This window comes from Dendrobates tinctorius, unplaced genomic scaffold (assembly GCF_039654945.1).
Source record: "Dendrobates tinctorius isolate UK_male_01 unplaced genomic scaffold, ASM3965494v1 ptg000014l, whole genome shotgun sequence".
NCBI classification, from domain to species: Eukaryota; Metazoa; Chordata; class Amphibia; order Anura; family Dendrobatidae; genus Dendrobates; species Dendrobates tinctorius.
In genome coordinates, this window is record NW_027361682.1 from 30,104,422 (window position 1) to 30,120,571 (window position 16,150).

At 42.6% G+C, this 16,150-nt stretch overlaps 1 protein-coding gene across 2 annotated transcripts in view; it reads left to right on the top strand.

Moving 5' to 3' along the window:
* The first annotated feature begins 225 nt into the window (after positions 1-225).
* The window catches only part of DNAI2 (dynein axonemal intermediate chain 2), a 30,959-nt gene continuing 15,034 nt past the window's right edge, over positions 226-16,150 (top strand). For both annotated transcript variants that reach the window (XM_073560391.1, XM_073560381.1), the window contains exons 1-6: positions 226-348; positions 4,632-4,819; positions 10,553-10,714; positions 13,261-13,382; positions 13,844-13,986; positions 14,085-14,198. In XM_073560391.1, coding sequence (XP_073416492.1) covers positions 4,637-4,819; positions 10,553-10,714; positions 13,261-13,382; positions 13,844-13,986; positions 14,085-14,198 — 724 coding nt within the window. In that variant the 5' untranslated portion in view covers positions 226-348; positions 4,632-4,636. The remainder of the gene's footprint in view (positions 349-4,631; positions 4,820-10,552; positions 10,715-13,260; positions 13,383-13,843; positions 13,987-14,084; positions 14,199-16,150) is intronic.

Sequence of the window (16,150 nt, forward strand, 5' to 3'; positions counted from 1 at the left end):
AATCCCCAAAAATGAATGCAGATCTGTTGCCATCTAGCGTTTATATGTAGAACTACACCTGCAAAAACCCCACACGTTGAAGACGCAACAAAGTTGTAACTCATAAATCCCATTCTATAACGCCTCTATTCCCTGCCAATTTTTTGGGTTATTCTTTACGTTTTGCTTCCGTTTTGAAAAGTACACATTCCCGACGGCCCTCCTTCAAAATGGCGCTTATGAGAGCGGAAGTGTATTGTGAGCATGCGCCATTCGGTCTAAAGCTAATTCCGGTGTTTCCGTTGCTAGGAGACCGTAAACAACTACTTCGTGGGTCGCCCTGGGAACATAATACCTAGTAGAGCGGAGGTAATGGCTATTGCGGAGTATTAATGACTCGTTTATCTAATTAGCTGCTGATTTCTGGGGTCAGAACCTCTGCAAAATGCGTTTTGCATTGTGGAACTAGAAGTCGCAGCAAGCCCTTTATGCTGGTTGATGTAGTTGTTAGCCTCTGGCTACTTCTTGTGTTTGGAGGGTCATGCTCTATAGGTAGAAACATGGTGACATAGGCGGCAACTGGGAAATGATTGCGACAATCACACGGTCACTGCCAGACCCATCGATCGTATGATCGGCTCCTGTGCAGATCCCACCGTGCTGTGATCTTAGTCATTAAATTGGGGGGAAGGGGGGCTGCCTCAAGATTTATACACGCGCCATGTTCCCATCTTCACTTCAATTTTTTATTTTTTGGCTCATAGCGTGATATCTGGGCTTGTGTTTTTTTCCAGTACTGACTGTAGTTTTTATTGTCACCATATGTATGTTTTTATAACGCGGTGGTGCTGTTGTATATGTGGATTTTTCTCACGGTGGTGATGTACACGTGCTTCCCCCCAAATTAGAATATCATCAAAGAGTTAATTTATTTCAGTTCTTCACTACAACAAGTGAAACTCATATATTATATAGGGTCATTACAGACAGAGTGATCTATTTCACGTGTTGCTGATTATGGCTTACAGCCAATGAAAACCCAAACGTCATTGTCTCAGTAAATTATAATAATTAACAAAAACACCTGCAAAGGCTTCCTTGGCGTTTAACCCCTTAATGACCCCAGCTTTTTTCGGCTTTGCGTTTTCATTTTCCGCTCCCCTTCTTCGCAGAGCCATAACTTTATTATTTTTCCATCAATATGGCCGTGTGAGGGCTTATTTTTTGCGGGACGAGTTTTATTTTAGAAAGACATCATTGGTTTTAACATGTCATGTACTCGAAAACGGGAAAAAAAATTCCAAGAGTGTTGAAATTGCAAAAAAAAGTGCCATCCCACACTTGTTTTTTGTTTGGCTTTTTTGCTAGGTTCACTAAATGCTAAATCTGACCTGCTATTATGATTCTCCAGGTCATTACGAGTTCATAGACACCAAACATCACTAGGTTCTCTTTTATGTAAGTGGTGGAAAAAAATTCTAAAGTTTGCCAAAAAACAAAATAGAAAAAAAAACAAAACAATGCAGCATTTTCCGATACTCGTACCATCTCCATTTTTCGTGATGTGGGGTTGGGTGAGGGCTTATTTTTTGCGTGCTGAGCTGACATATTTAAGGATACCATTTATGTGCAGATACAATCTTTTGATCGCCCGTTATTGCATTTTAATGCAATGTCGCGGCAACCAAAAAACAGTAATTCTGGCGTTTTGATTTTTCTTTTACCACTACGTTGTTTAGCGATCGGGTTAATCCTTTTTTTGTATTGATTGGGCGATTCTGAACGCGGCGATACATAATATGTGTATCTGTGATTTTTTTTTATTGTTTTATTTTGAAAGGGGGTGATTTAAACTTTTATTTTTTTATTTTTTTCATATTTTTAAACATTTTTTTTTTACTTTTGGCATGCTTCAATAGCCTCATAACTCAATCGCCTCTGCTACATATAGGCGATGACAGCACAGCACACAAGAACACATTGGCCATAAGTCCTGAATGTAAAAATATATATATATACTTTATTATTTTATAAATAAAGGTACTTGAGGTATTTTAAAAGTAGCAAAGCATCAGTGTTTTATAATATAAAAATATACATAAGAGGGCAGTACTATCCATTTCATAAGGGCATATTATTGCAGTAAATGGTGCTAACAAATATATACTGTATATCTCAACAGTGAAAAAAAAAAAATTTTTTAAAAACCAAAATAATAATATATATTCATAAGTAAGGTGCATACAAATTAGTAAAAATTGTATATCAATTCCCTATAGGTGTACATCATAATTATTCAAATAAGAAAACGTATATAAAGTGCAAAAAATATATAGGTGCAAAAAATATAAAGTGCAAAAAATATATAGGTATTAAAGTGCAATATTAGTGCAAAAATAGTGAACACCATATGTGTCACTGCATAGATATACCACATGAATAATACCCAATAGCACCAATAGGTGTCAGTATATGCATAGTTTATGTCATGGACCAGGAAAATTTCTGAAAACAGCAGTAGACATCAGAGTATGGTAAGTATAAGGTATAACTTACAAGCTACACTGCACCTGCTCTGGACAGCCGCCCTCCCCAACACGTGTTTCAGCACCATTTACTGCAATAATATGCCCTTATGAAATGGATAGTACTGCCCTCTTATGTATATTTTTATATTATAAAACACTGATGCTTTGCTACTTTTAAAATACCTCAAGTACCTTTATTTATAAAATAAAGTATATATATATTTTTACATTCAGGACTTATCAATGTGTTCTTGTGTGTTGTGCTGTGTTCAGTGATTTGACTGTCCTAACAATTATAATTATATAGTCTGTGGGGTTATCAGCTGTAGATACCACTGGGTCTGCAGATATCACTGTGTGATTGCTGCTGCTGGTTTTCCCCTGTTTTCCTTTATGTGTGGTGTTCTATATAGGCCATGATTAGATCGCCTATATGTAGCAGAATTACTGCATTGCTATGAGCGCCGACCATCTGGTGGCTCTCATAGCAATCCGGCTTCAACAACCATAGAGGTCTCAAGGAGACCTCTGGTTTTTATGCCAACACATCGCTGACCCCCGATCACGTGACGGGGGTCAACAATGCGCGTATTTACGACCCAACAGCTGGATGAGCTTGTTAAATGCCGCTGTCAACGTTTGAGAGCAGCATTTAACTAGTTAGTAGGCGTCGGTGGATCACGATTCCACCTGCGCCTATTGCGGGCACATGTCAGCTTTTTAAGACAGCTGACATGTCCCAGCTTTGATGCGGGCTCACCGCTGGAGCCCTCATCAAAGCGGGGGATCTGACCTTGGACGTACTATTGCATCCAAGGTCAGAAAGGGGTTGAAAAGGTCCCCTAGTCTGTTTCAGTAGGCTCCACAATCATGGGGAAGACTGCAGACTTGGCAGATGTCCAGAAGGCAGTCATTGACACACACCACAAGGAGGGTAAGCCACAAAAGGTCATTGCTAAAGAAGCTGGCTGTTCACAGAGAGCTGTATCCAAGCATATTAATGGAAAGTTGAGTGGAAGGAAAGAGTGTGGTAGAAAAAGGTGCACAAGCAACCGGGATAACCACAGCCTTGAAAGGATTGTTAAGAAAAGGCCATTCAAAAATTTGGGGGAAAGTCACAAGGCGTGGACTGCTGCTGGGGTCATTGCTTCAAGAGCCACCACACGCAGACGTATCCAGGACATGGGCTACAAGTGTCGCATTCCTTGTGTCAAGCCACTCATGACCAATAGACAACGCCAGAAGCGTCTTATCCGGGCCAAGGAGAAAAAGAACTGGACTGTTGCTCAATGGTCCAAGGTGTTGTTTTCAGATGAATGTAAATTTTGCATTTCATTTGGAAATCAAGGTCCCAGAGTCTGAAGGAAGAGTGGAGAGGCCACAATCCAAGCTGCTTGAGGTCTAGTGTGAAGTTTCCACAATCCGTGATGGTTTGGGGAGCCAAGTCATCTGCTGGTGTAGGTCCACTGTGTTTTATCAAGACCAAAGTCAGCACAGCCTCCTACCAGGAAATTTTAGAGCACTTAATGCTTCCCTCTGCCGACAAGCTTTTGGAGATGGAAATATCATTCTCCAGCAGGACTTGGCACCTGTCCACACTCCCAAAAGTACCAATACCTGGTTTACAAACAACAGTATCACTGTGCTTGATTGGCCAGCAATCTCGCCTGACCTTAAATCCATAGAGAATCTATGGAGTATTGTCAAGAGGAAGATGAGACACCAGACCCAACAATGCAGATGAGCTGAAGGCTGCTATCAAAGCAACCTGGGCTTCCATAACCCCTCAGCAGTGCCACAGGCTGATCGTCTCCATGCCACGCCGCATTGATGCAAAAGGAGCCCCGACATACATTTCAGTAGGCCAACATTTTGGATTATTAAAGCATTTTTTAAGCTGCTATTATAAATTATTCTAATTTACTGAGATAATGACTTTTGGGTTTTCATTGGCTATAAGCCATAATCATCAGAAATAAACACATGAAATAGATCACTCTGCTTGTAATGACTCTATATAATATGAGTTTTACTTTTTGTATTTATGAACTGAAATAAATTAACTCTTTGATGATATTCTAATTTTGTGAGAAGCACCTGTATATCTGCTTTCCTTCCTTCCAGGCACTATGGAGATCGTATACGTCTACACGCGGAAACGCAGTGAATTTGGCCGGCAATGCAACTTTTCAGATCGCCCAGCAGAACTGCACGTGGATATACTGCCCGACCCCTCGCAGGCTCTGAACTTTATAGAGAGGAACCCATGTGACATAGGCATCCAGTGCGCCCACGACATGTCTGAACACGAGGTAACGTAGGAGTGGGATCCAAAGACTGAGCGTTTCTGATTTACATGGTGTCATACTACTGTAAGCCAGCAGGTGTCACTGCTGATACGTGATACATCTCTACATCCCTTCAGTATGTGCAGGACACTCTTACATTTAGTACACATCAGAGGACCTACCTACAGGAGTCCTTGGAGTCATCCCTGGTGCCATGGGACGTATGAACTTAGGAGTCGGCGTAAAAAAATAATTGTACATAATTAATCAAATTGGCAACAGCATCCGAGTCACAGACATATTAGTACCAGACAAAGCAATCCTATAATATTCCCACCATGGTGCCACTGTAATAGTATTAGTACCCACAGCCCTAGAGCCTATGTAATAATGAAGCATCAGGGCCTTTATAATATTCCTATCCTAAGTGCCCATATTATTATTATTATTTATTATTATTGCGCAATTTATTCCATGGCACTTTACATGTGAGGAGGGGTATACATAATACATACAAGTACAGTACTCTTAAACACTACAAGTCACGACTGGCACAGGATGAGAGAGGACCCTGCTCGCGAGGGCTCACAATCTACAACGGGATGTGTGAGGATACAGTAGGTGAGGGTAGAGCTGGTCGTGCAGCGGTTTGGTGGATCTGTGGTTACTGCAAGTTGTAGGCTTGTCGGAAGAGGTAGGTCTTCAAGTTCTTTTTGAAGGTTTCCATGGTAGGCAAGAGTCTGATGTGTTGTGGTAGAGAGTTCCAGAGTAGAGGGGATGCGCGGGAGAAATCTTGTATGCGATTGTGGGAAGAGGAGATAAGAGGGGAGTAGAGAAAGAGACCTTGTGAGGATCGGAGGTTTCGTGCAGGTAAGTACCGGGAGACTAGGTCACAGATGTACGGACGACTCAGGTTGTGGATGGCTTTGTATGTCATGGTTAGGGTTTTGAACTGGAGTTTTTGGGTAATGGGGAGCCAGTGCAGGGATTGACAGAGGGGAGAGGCCGGGGAATAGCGGGGGGACAGGTGGATTAGTCGGGCAGCAGAGTTAAGAATAGATTGGAGGGGTGCGAGAGTGTTAGAGGGGAGGCCACAGAGCAGGAGGTTGCAGTAGTCAAGGCGGGAGATGATGAGGGCATGGACTAGGGTTTTTGCAGATTTTTGGTTGAGGAATGTATGGATCCGTGAAATCGGCAGGAAGCGGAAAGGGCTTGGATATGTGGTTTGAAAGAGAGATCAGTGTCAAGGATAACCCCGAGGCAGCGAGCTTGTGGGACTGGAGAGAGTGGGCAGCCATTTACTTTAATGGATAGGTCCGTTGGGGGGGTCACGTGAGATGGGTGAAAGATGATTAATTCTGTTTTGTCCATATTAAGTTTTAGAAATCTAGCGGAGAAGAAGGATGAAAAAGCAGACAGACATTGAGGGATTCTGTTTAGTAGGGAGGTGATATCTGGTCCAGAGATGTAGATCTGTGTGTCATCAGCATAGAGATGATACTGAAAGCCATGAGATTCTATGAGCTGTCCGAGGCCGAAGGTGTAAACGGAGATTTAGTGATTACCATATAGTGATTACCAAATAATAGTACCAGCCAGTGTGCCAATTTAGCGATAACCATAGTGCCATATAGCAGTACCAGCCATAATGCCCATATAATATTGCCTTCCCAAGTGCCCATATAATACCGCTATAGTGCCAATATAATAATATCGCTATAGTGTCAATATAATAATACTGCTATAGTGCCCATAAAGTAATACCACTATAGTGCCCATATGATACCACAATAGCGCCCATATACATACGTGGTCAAAATTGTTGGTACCCCTCGTTTAATGACAGAAAACCCCACAATGGTGACAAAAATAACTTGAATCTGACAAAAGTAATAATAAATAAAAAAAATATATAAAAATAAACAATTGGAACAATTGAAAGTCAGACATTGCTTTTCAACCAGGCTTCCACAGAATGTAAAAAAAAATATAAAACTCATGAAATAGGCCTGGACAGAAATGATGATACCCCTGAAAATAATGTGACAAAAGGGACATGTTAAATCAAGGTGTGTCCACTAATTAGCATCACAGGTGTCTACAGTCTTGGAATCAGTGAGTGGGCCTGTATAGAGGGCTACAGATACTCACTGGGCTGTTTGGTGACATGGTGTGTATCACACTCAACATGGACCAGAGGAAGCGAAGGAAAGAGTTGTCTCAGGAGATTAGATAGAAAATTATAGACAAACATGTTAAAGGTAAAAGTTATAAGACCATCTCCAAGCAGCTTGATGTTCCTGTGACTACAGTTGCACATATTATTCAGAAATGTAAGCTCCATGGGACTGTAGCCGACCTCCCTGGACGTGGCAGCAGGAGGAAAATTGATGACAAATCAAAGAGACGGATAATACGATTGGTATCAAAAAAGCCCAGAAAAACTTCTAAACAGATTAAAGGTGAACTTCAAGCTCAAGGAACATCAGTGTCAGATCGCACCATCCGTCGTTGTATGAGCCAAAGTGGACTTCATGGAAGACGACCATGGAGGACACCATTGCTGAAAAAAATCATAAAAAGCCAGACTGGAATTTGCCAAACTATATGTTGACAAACCACAAAGCTTCTGGGAGAATGTTCTATAGACAGATGAGACAAAAATGTGACTTTTTGGCAAGGCACATCAGCTCTATGTTCACAGACGGAAAAATGAAGTATATCAAGAAAAGAACACTGTCTCTACTGTGAAACATGGAGGAGGCTCTGTTATGTTCTGGAGATGCTTTGCTGCATTTGGCACAGGATGTCTACAATCTGTGCAGGGTACAATGAAATCTGAAGACTATCAAAGGATTCTAGAGAGAAATGTGCTTCCCAGTGTCAGAAAGCTTGGTCTCAGTCTCAGGTCATGGGTCTTGCAACAGGATAATGACCCAAAACATACAGCTAAAAACACCCAAAAATGGCTAAGAGGAAAACATGGGACTATTCTGAAGTGGCCTTCTATGAGCCCTGACCTAAATCCTATTGAACATCTTTGGAAAGAGCTGAAACATGCCATCTGGAAAAGGCAACCTTCAAACACGAGACAACTGGAGCAGTTTGCTCTTGAGGAGTGGGCCAAAATACGTGTCAAGAGGCGCAGAAGTCTCATTGATAGTTACAGGAATTGTTTGATTGCAGTGATTGCCTCAAAAGGTTGTGCAACAAAATACTAAGTTAAGGGTTCCATCATTTCTGTCCAGGCCTATATCATGAGTTTTATTTTTTTTTTTTTCTATTCTGTGGAAGCATGGTTGAAAAGCAATGTCTGACTTTCATTTGTTCATTGTCATCGATTTTTGATTTATTATTACATTTGTCAGATTCAAGTCATTTCTGTCACCATTGTGGGTTTTTCTGACAGTAAACGAGGGGTGCCAACAATTTTGACCATGTGTGTAATAATACCACTATATTGCTCATATAATAATACCGCTATAGTGCTCATATAATAATACCACTGTAGTGCCCATATAATAGTAACAACCATAGTGCCCATATAATAATACTGCTCAGTGTGTGTGTTAAGGTCTCAGCCCTGGTGCTCATACAATAGTGTCAGCCCTAGGGACTAGATAACAGTACTATCTTTAATGCCAGCTATAGTGTTTATATAATACTGCCATCCCCATTGCCTATATAGTGCCTTTATCCCGGTATATTATTGCTAGCCTGGTGGCTTTGTTCTAGGTCCAGACTTGGTGTCAGTATAGTAGTGCCAGCCTCTATGTGGTGGAAGCCATATCAGTGTGAGCCATGATACCTAATGTACCCACACTTCTCTGCTCCCATGCTTCACCCTCCGCTCCTCACTTTTGTCACCCCCTTCTTGTGCCCATCTGAAGACTACAAGGAGATGTGACGTGCCACAGATGGGCTGTAGGTGCTCAGTGTTATGCCAGGATCAGATCACAGAGTATATGACTTCTGCCAGATACACACATAACTAACCCCAGCCACCATACATCAGCGCAGTTTCCCCTGGATGCCACCACAGCAGCTGGCCGCCTTACTTCATCCAATGCCAGGGGGATGAGATTACAGCGTGACGGGCATAAATCAAGCCGAGCGCAACGTAATTCATTGGCAAAAATAATCCCACTAAACGCTCATTAGCAATGCTAATAGGTTAATCATGTCCCTCTTATTAAGTAGTTGCCACTAATTACGCTGCCGACACTTCCCGTAGTTGGCAGATCTCTCCGAGCGATCATTTTTCTGTTTGCCCACACTGAGATTATTGTGGGGCGGTGCAGTCACTTCTATGGTGAAGGCAGGCTGGACCCCTAGTAAAGACACAGCAGCTAAGCATGGAGGTCCAAACCCAACCAGGGGCCACATTTGCATGTTCCTCTTAGGTTCTTGGGGGTTTTCTTTCAAAGTTTTTGGTCCCTCTAATATATAGATAGGTTTAATTAATAAAGAAGGACCCCAACATGCAGTGGTCATGAGGGGGTCTCCAGGAGAAGCGTCATCCCTCGACACGTCCTTCATCTTCTTTTAGGCTCCAGACAGGTCCGATCCACCTTGTGGATCCAGGAGTCTTTAAGGAGCTGCTACCTGTAGGTGGCGCACTAGACTGTTGGCTTCTGGAGGAGAGCACATTTGCATTTTCGTACAGAAAGGGATCAGGTCATCACTCAACTATTGAGAGGTCTTAAAGGGGTATAACATTTATCACAAGATAGTTGATAAATGTATGATCGGGGGGGGGTCACAACAGTTCTGACAATGGGGGTCACATGTCTCACATAGAAGTAAATGGAGGGGGTGGTCACACATGTGCACTATGACTCCCATAGAAGTAAATGGAGGGGGTGGTCACACAGACGCACTATCACTCCCATAGAAGTGAATGGAGGAGGTGGTTGCACATGCACACTATCACTTCCATAGAATGGAATGGAGGAGGTAATCACACGTGCACTATCACTCCCATAGAAGTAAATGGATGGGGTGGTCACACATGTGCACAATCACTTCCTTAGAAGTGAATGGAGGACGTGGTTGCGCATGCACACTATTACTCCCATGGAAGTGAGTGGAGGGGGTGGTTGCACATGCACTCTATCACTCCTATAGAATAAATAGAGTGGTTGTCGCACATGCACACAATCACTTCCATAGAAGGGAATGAGGGGTGGTCACATGAGCGCACTCTCATTCCCATAGAGGTGAGTGAAGGGGTGGTCGCATATGCACACTGTCACTCCCATAGAAGTGAATGGAGGGGATGGTTGCACATGCGCACTGTCACTCCCATAGAAGTGAATGGAAGGGATGGTCGCACATGCGCACTATCACTCCCATAGAAGTGAATGGAAGGGGTAATCACACATGCACATTCTCACTCCCTTACAAGTGAATGGAGGAGGTGGTCGCACATGTGCACTATCACTGCCATAGAGGTGGATGGAAGGGGTGGTCACATATGCACACTATCACTCGCATAGAAGTGAATGGAGGGATGGTCTTGCATGCTCATTACCTCGCTTATAGAAGTGAAAGGAGTCTGTGGAAGGAGTGGAGTGGACTGCAAGTCCCATCATGACCTTTTCCCAGTAATATCCATGGGATTATTATGTAGAGGAGCGCCGCAGTCCTCTCAGCGATCCCCACTTGTAACATCTTCGCCTTCTGAACTATGGTGGATATTGGATGAAGACCTCCAGATGGACCAGACTGACCTTCTTTCTCTATCACTATCCATAGGTGAACACAGAAAGGTTTGAGATGGAGACGCGAGGGGTTAACCACATGGAAGGCGGCTGGCCAAAAGATATTAACCCCCAAGAAATGGAACAGACCACCCGTTACAGGAAGAAAGTGGAGAAGGACGACCATTATGTCACCACCATCACTCAGCTGGGCAGTGTAAGGAGATCCTTCCGTTACTTCTTTCTTCCTGTTCCAGGAGAACCCCTTTAATGAGGGCTCATCTGCTACAGCCTCTTTTAGGTTTTATCTTTTTGTTTCCATTCTCCACCTTCCAGTAGCCAGAACTCTTATTTTTCCACCTGAATAGGTTTTTTATGTTTATCTTCTTTTTCAAGCTTAAACACTTAACAGATCTTTTTGTTGTTTTTATGTTCACTTTTTTTTTTTACTAATGTCAGTGTGGTCACCCTTTATTCCATTGTTGTTAGAACAGGAAACATCCACAATTACGGAATATTTTTTTTATACCATGTTCTGTGTCGGATAAATAATACATTATTTTAATAGTTTTGATCATTGAAATACTAATGATAGATTATTTTTTTTTATTCTTTGGCTTTTCATGTTTTAGTATATACAGTATATGTATATATATTTTTTTGTTTTGTTTTTTTATTTTAGCATTTCTTTTTATAACTTTTTTCTTTTTTTTTTTTAGTCCCGTCGTTGACTTGCAGTTTATCTTGCTGTCAGCGTTCTCCTATTCTCCTATTAAGGCCGGGGTCACACTGGCGAGGAATACGGACGAGTGAGAGGCGTTAAAAGCACGCATTAGACACGGACAAATTATTCTCTATGGGTTTGCTCCCAACAGCCGTATATTTCTCGGGCGTATTCTACGGTCCGTGCCAATCGCAGCATGCTGCGATTGTCAGCGTACTACGGCCGTAGTACGCCAATGAAAGTCTATGGGTGCGCTAAAAATACGTATTACACACAGGCCACATGTGTGACTTGCGAGAAATACGCACCCGGTGTCTTTTAGAAAAGCCGGCAATTCAGTGCGCTATACAGTAAACTCACACTGACAGGTTTAATAAACGAAAGAATAGATATATACACATAGAATGCATACATATATATATATACATGTCATTGTGACAAACATATATATATTTCACAGAGTTCTTCATAGCAGAATAGCCGCTAATTAAATTTCCGGCTTCTATCAAATCATTCCCCAACCCGACATGAAATGACACATGGTTTACATTCAGTAAAGCATTTCATTTCATGTTTTTTAATATGTCTCTGACTAATAATTAGATGAGGGTTTGTGTGCAAAATTTGGGAGTTGTAGTTGTTATTTTATGGGGTTAATTCGTTGTTAAAAAATGCATGGGCTTCCCATTGCCCTATAGTGGTGGCGAGTGGGTTAATCTAACAAAGGGTTAATGTCACCATTCGATTGTAAAATGACATTAACCCTTTGTTAGATTAACCCATTCGCCACCGCTACAGGGCAATGGGAAGCCCACGCATTTTTTTTTACAACGAATTAACCCCTTAAAATAACAACTACAACTCCCAAATATTGCACTCAAACCCTCATCTAATTATTAGTCAGGGACATATACAAACACATGAAATGAAATGCTTTACTGAATGTAAACCATGTGTCATTTCATGTCGGGTTGGGGAATGATTTGATAGAAGCCGGAAATTTAATTAGCGGCTATTCTGCTATGAAGAACTCTGTGAAATATAAATAAATATATATATATATATATATATATATATATATATACATATATATATATATATATATATATATATATATGTTTGTCTCAATGACTTGTGTGTGTGTGTATATATATATATATATATATATATATATATGCATTCTATGTGTGTATATCTATTATTTAGTTTCTGTTAGAAACCCTATCATAGGGCTCCATTATATGTCCATTTTGCAAGGCGGCGAGAAAATCTCGCCATACGGATTGCATACGGATGCCATACAGATTACATACGGATGCAGACATGCGCAAAATACGCGACCACACCTTGCTTACGGATGACATACGGATCACTATTTAGGGGTCATTCATCCGTATTACGCATGTAAACTACGGACCGTATTTTGCGTCGATTAGTGTGACCCCGGCCTAAGTCGTTCATTGGGCTCCAGGCAGCCATGATAACCCATCGGTACCCTACAATCATGCTGTCTAGGCGATGAGTAACAGAGGTGACCCCACTAATATGACACATCGATATGGGTGGACCACTTTTGGGCAAGTGCTTTGGCTTCTATAAGGTGATATTTTTCTAGATTGATGGGGGTTCCACCACTGGGCTTCCTCCTTGTTACATGCCCCCCCCTCAGTCCGCAAGCATTATGGGGGGTTACCATAGCACTGTGCCTCTCCATACAAAGTCTATGGCACTGACTAATGGGCGTGCGCGACAGCTGCTCCACTCAGCTTCTCCTGGCCAGGAATGAACGAAGGACACAAGGGATTAATGGGGGTCCGGTGGATAGCTAACTGTTCATGTAAGCAGGAAGCCCATTTAAGTGGTCCCATAAAACTGATACTTTTAGAGTAAGTGAGGCGTTTCCCAAAAACACTATTGTTGTAGCTGACATAACAAGAAATCCACCTCTAATCATCTGGCTCTGTGGTTATGAGGAGCGGTGGGCCGGAGAGCCACGGGTCCTGATTTATGGCTCGGCTGGTGTTATCTTGTCGTCCCAGGTGATGGAGCACTGCATCAAGCAGAACAACGCCATCAATATTTACGAGGAGTACTTCGAAGAAGAGGAGGAGCTGGAAGGGATGGACGAGGCGCCTTCTGCCAAGACCATTAATGTGTTCAGGTATTAGCTCCGCTAATAGACGAGGTGGAGGGGGCTGGGGCAAGGAAGTCTTAACCCATTGGGCTGCAGACCACTCTGATCAGCGAAGCCATTAGTATTAGGGAGTGGATACATTAGAATGGGGGCCATAGAAAATTACTTCTGTGACTGCCCCTAGCAGTTTACAGGTTATGTTTGGTATTGCAGTTCATGTCAATGGAGCTGGGCTGCAATACCAGACAAAACCTGTGGACAGGGGCGGCGCTGTTTCTGTTAGAAAGCAGCTGTGTTTTTTCCTAATCCTGGACAGTTTTTCTTCTCCTGATCATTGATCTGCAGCTCTTTATCAGTGGTGAAACTACAATACCTGGCCTGCAGCAGTGAGAGCATGCTGGGGGTTGTAGTCACAGGTTGGAGACCACTGCTGTAGATCATCAATATATACAAAATATATATGACTGATATAATTGATCATTCTACAGAGACCCCAATGAGATCAAGCGTACGGCCACACATCTCTCCTGGCACCCTGATGGCGGCAGGAAGCTGGCGGTGGCATACTCCTGTCTGGAGTTCCAGAGAGCCCCCAAAGACATGAGCTACGACTCGTATATCTGGGACATCGGTGAGGAAAGTTTCATTCATACAGATGAGTAGATCAACAGCCTGTAATGCCAACTGAACACGCTTCTCATATCTGCTCATGCCCCCCCTATCGTGCAGAGAACCCAAACAAGCCGGAGCTGACCCTGAAGCCCGTATCACCGCTGGTCAGCCTGGAATACAACCCCAAGGACTCCCACATCCTGGTCGGGGGCTGCTACAATGGACAGATCAGTATGTATCATTGTAATTACTGCCCTCTAGTGGTGGCAAGAAGACTAGCAATAGACAGTCTATAAATTGCTCCCTGTTATCAGCCAGCTCAATCTAGGGAGAAGCTGATTGAGGTTTTCAGTGGGAAGTCCCTGACTTCACGATTTATCCAGTGCACTCCATTTCTAATTTACAGTTTAGAGAAAAAGTGAAAACCACTGACAAGCAGGATAGATGCTGCTGATGTTATTATATATTTAGTACTTTGTATACTATTCTCTGTCCGTGGCACCAATCAGCTCATAGTACCATAATAAGCCTTTGATCGCTTTTATATATAACAAGATGGTGGCCCAATTCTAAGGCATCAGGTATTCTAGAATATGTATGTAGTTTATTTTTGAAGATTTAAGAATAATGCAATGAATACACAGGATTTTCCAGGTAAAACTTGTTCAGTAAACGTGACTGAACTATGTGGCACTGTGACTGACAGAACTTGTCCAGTAAATGTGACTAAACTATGTGGCACTGTGACTGACAGAACTTGTCCAGTAAACGTGACTGAACTATGTGGTACTGTGACTGACAGAACTTGTCCAGTAAACGTGACTGAACTATGTGGCACTGTGACTGACAGAACTTGTCCAGTAAACGTGACTGAACTATGTGGCACTGTGACTGACAGAACTTGTCCAGTAAACGTGACTGAACTATGTGGCACTGTGACTGACAGAACTTGTCCAGTAAACGTGACTGAACTATGTGGCACTGTGACTGACAGAACTTGTTCAGTAAACGTGACTGAGCTATGTGGCATTGTGACTGACAGAACTTGTTCAGTAAACGTGACTGAGCTATGTGGCATTGTGACTGACAGAACTTGTCCAGTAAACGTGACTGAACTATGTGGTACTGTGACTGACAGAACTTGTCCAGTAAACGTGACTGAACTATGTGGCACTGTGACTGACAGAACTTGTCCAGTAAACGTGACTGAACTATGTGGCACTGTGACTGACAGAACTTGTCCAGTAAACGTGACTGAACTATGTGGCACTGTGACTGACAGAACTTGTCCAGTAAACATGACTGAACTATGTGGCACTGTGACTGACAGAACTTGTCCAGTAAACGTGACTGAACTATGTGGCACTGTGACTGACAGAACTTGTTCAGTAAACGTGACTGAGCTATGTGGCATTGTGACTGACAGAACTTGTCCAGTAAACGTGACTGAACTATGTGGCACTGTGACTGACAGAACTTGTCCAGTAAACGTGACTGAACTATGTGGCACTGTGACTGACAGAACTTGTCCAGTAAACGTGACTGAACTATGTGGCACTGTGACTGACAGAACTTGTCCAGTAAACGTGACTGAACTATGTGGCACTGTGACTGACAGAACTTGTTCAGTAAACGTGACTGAACTATGTGGCACTGTGGCTAACAGAACTTGTCCAGTAAACGTGACTGAGCTATGTGGCATTGTGACTGACAGAACTTGTCCAGTAAACGTGACTGAACTATGTGGCTGACAGAACTTGTCCAGTAAACGTGACTGAGCTATGTGGCATTGTGACTGACAGAACTTGTCCAGTAAACGTGACTGAACTATGTGGCTGACAGAACTTGTCCAGTAAACGTGACTGAACTATGTGGCACTGTGACTGACAGAACTTGTCCAGTAAACGTGACTGAACTATGTGGCACTGTGACTGACAGAACTTGTCCAGTAAACGTGACTGAACTATGTGGCACTGTGACTGACAGAACTTGTTCAGTAAACGTGACTGAACTATGTGGCACTGTGGCTAACAGAACTTGTCCAGTAAACGTGACTGAGCTATGTGGCATTGTGACTGACAGAACTTGTCCAGTAAACGTGACTGAACTATGTGGCTGACAGAACTTGTCCAGTAAACGTGACTGAGCTATGTGGCATTGTGACTGACAGAACTTGTCCAGTA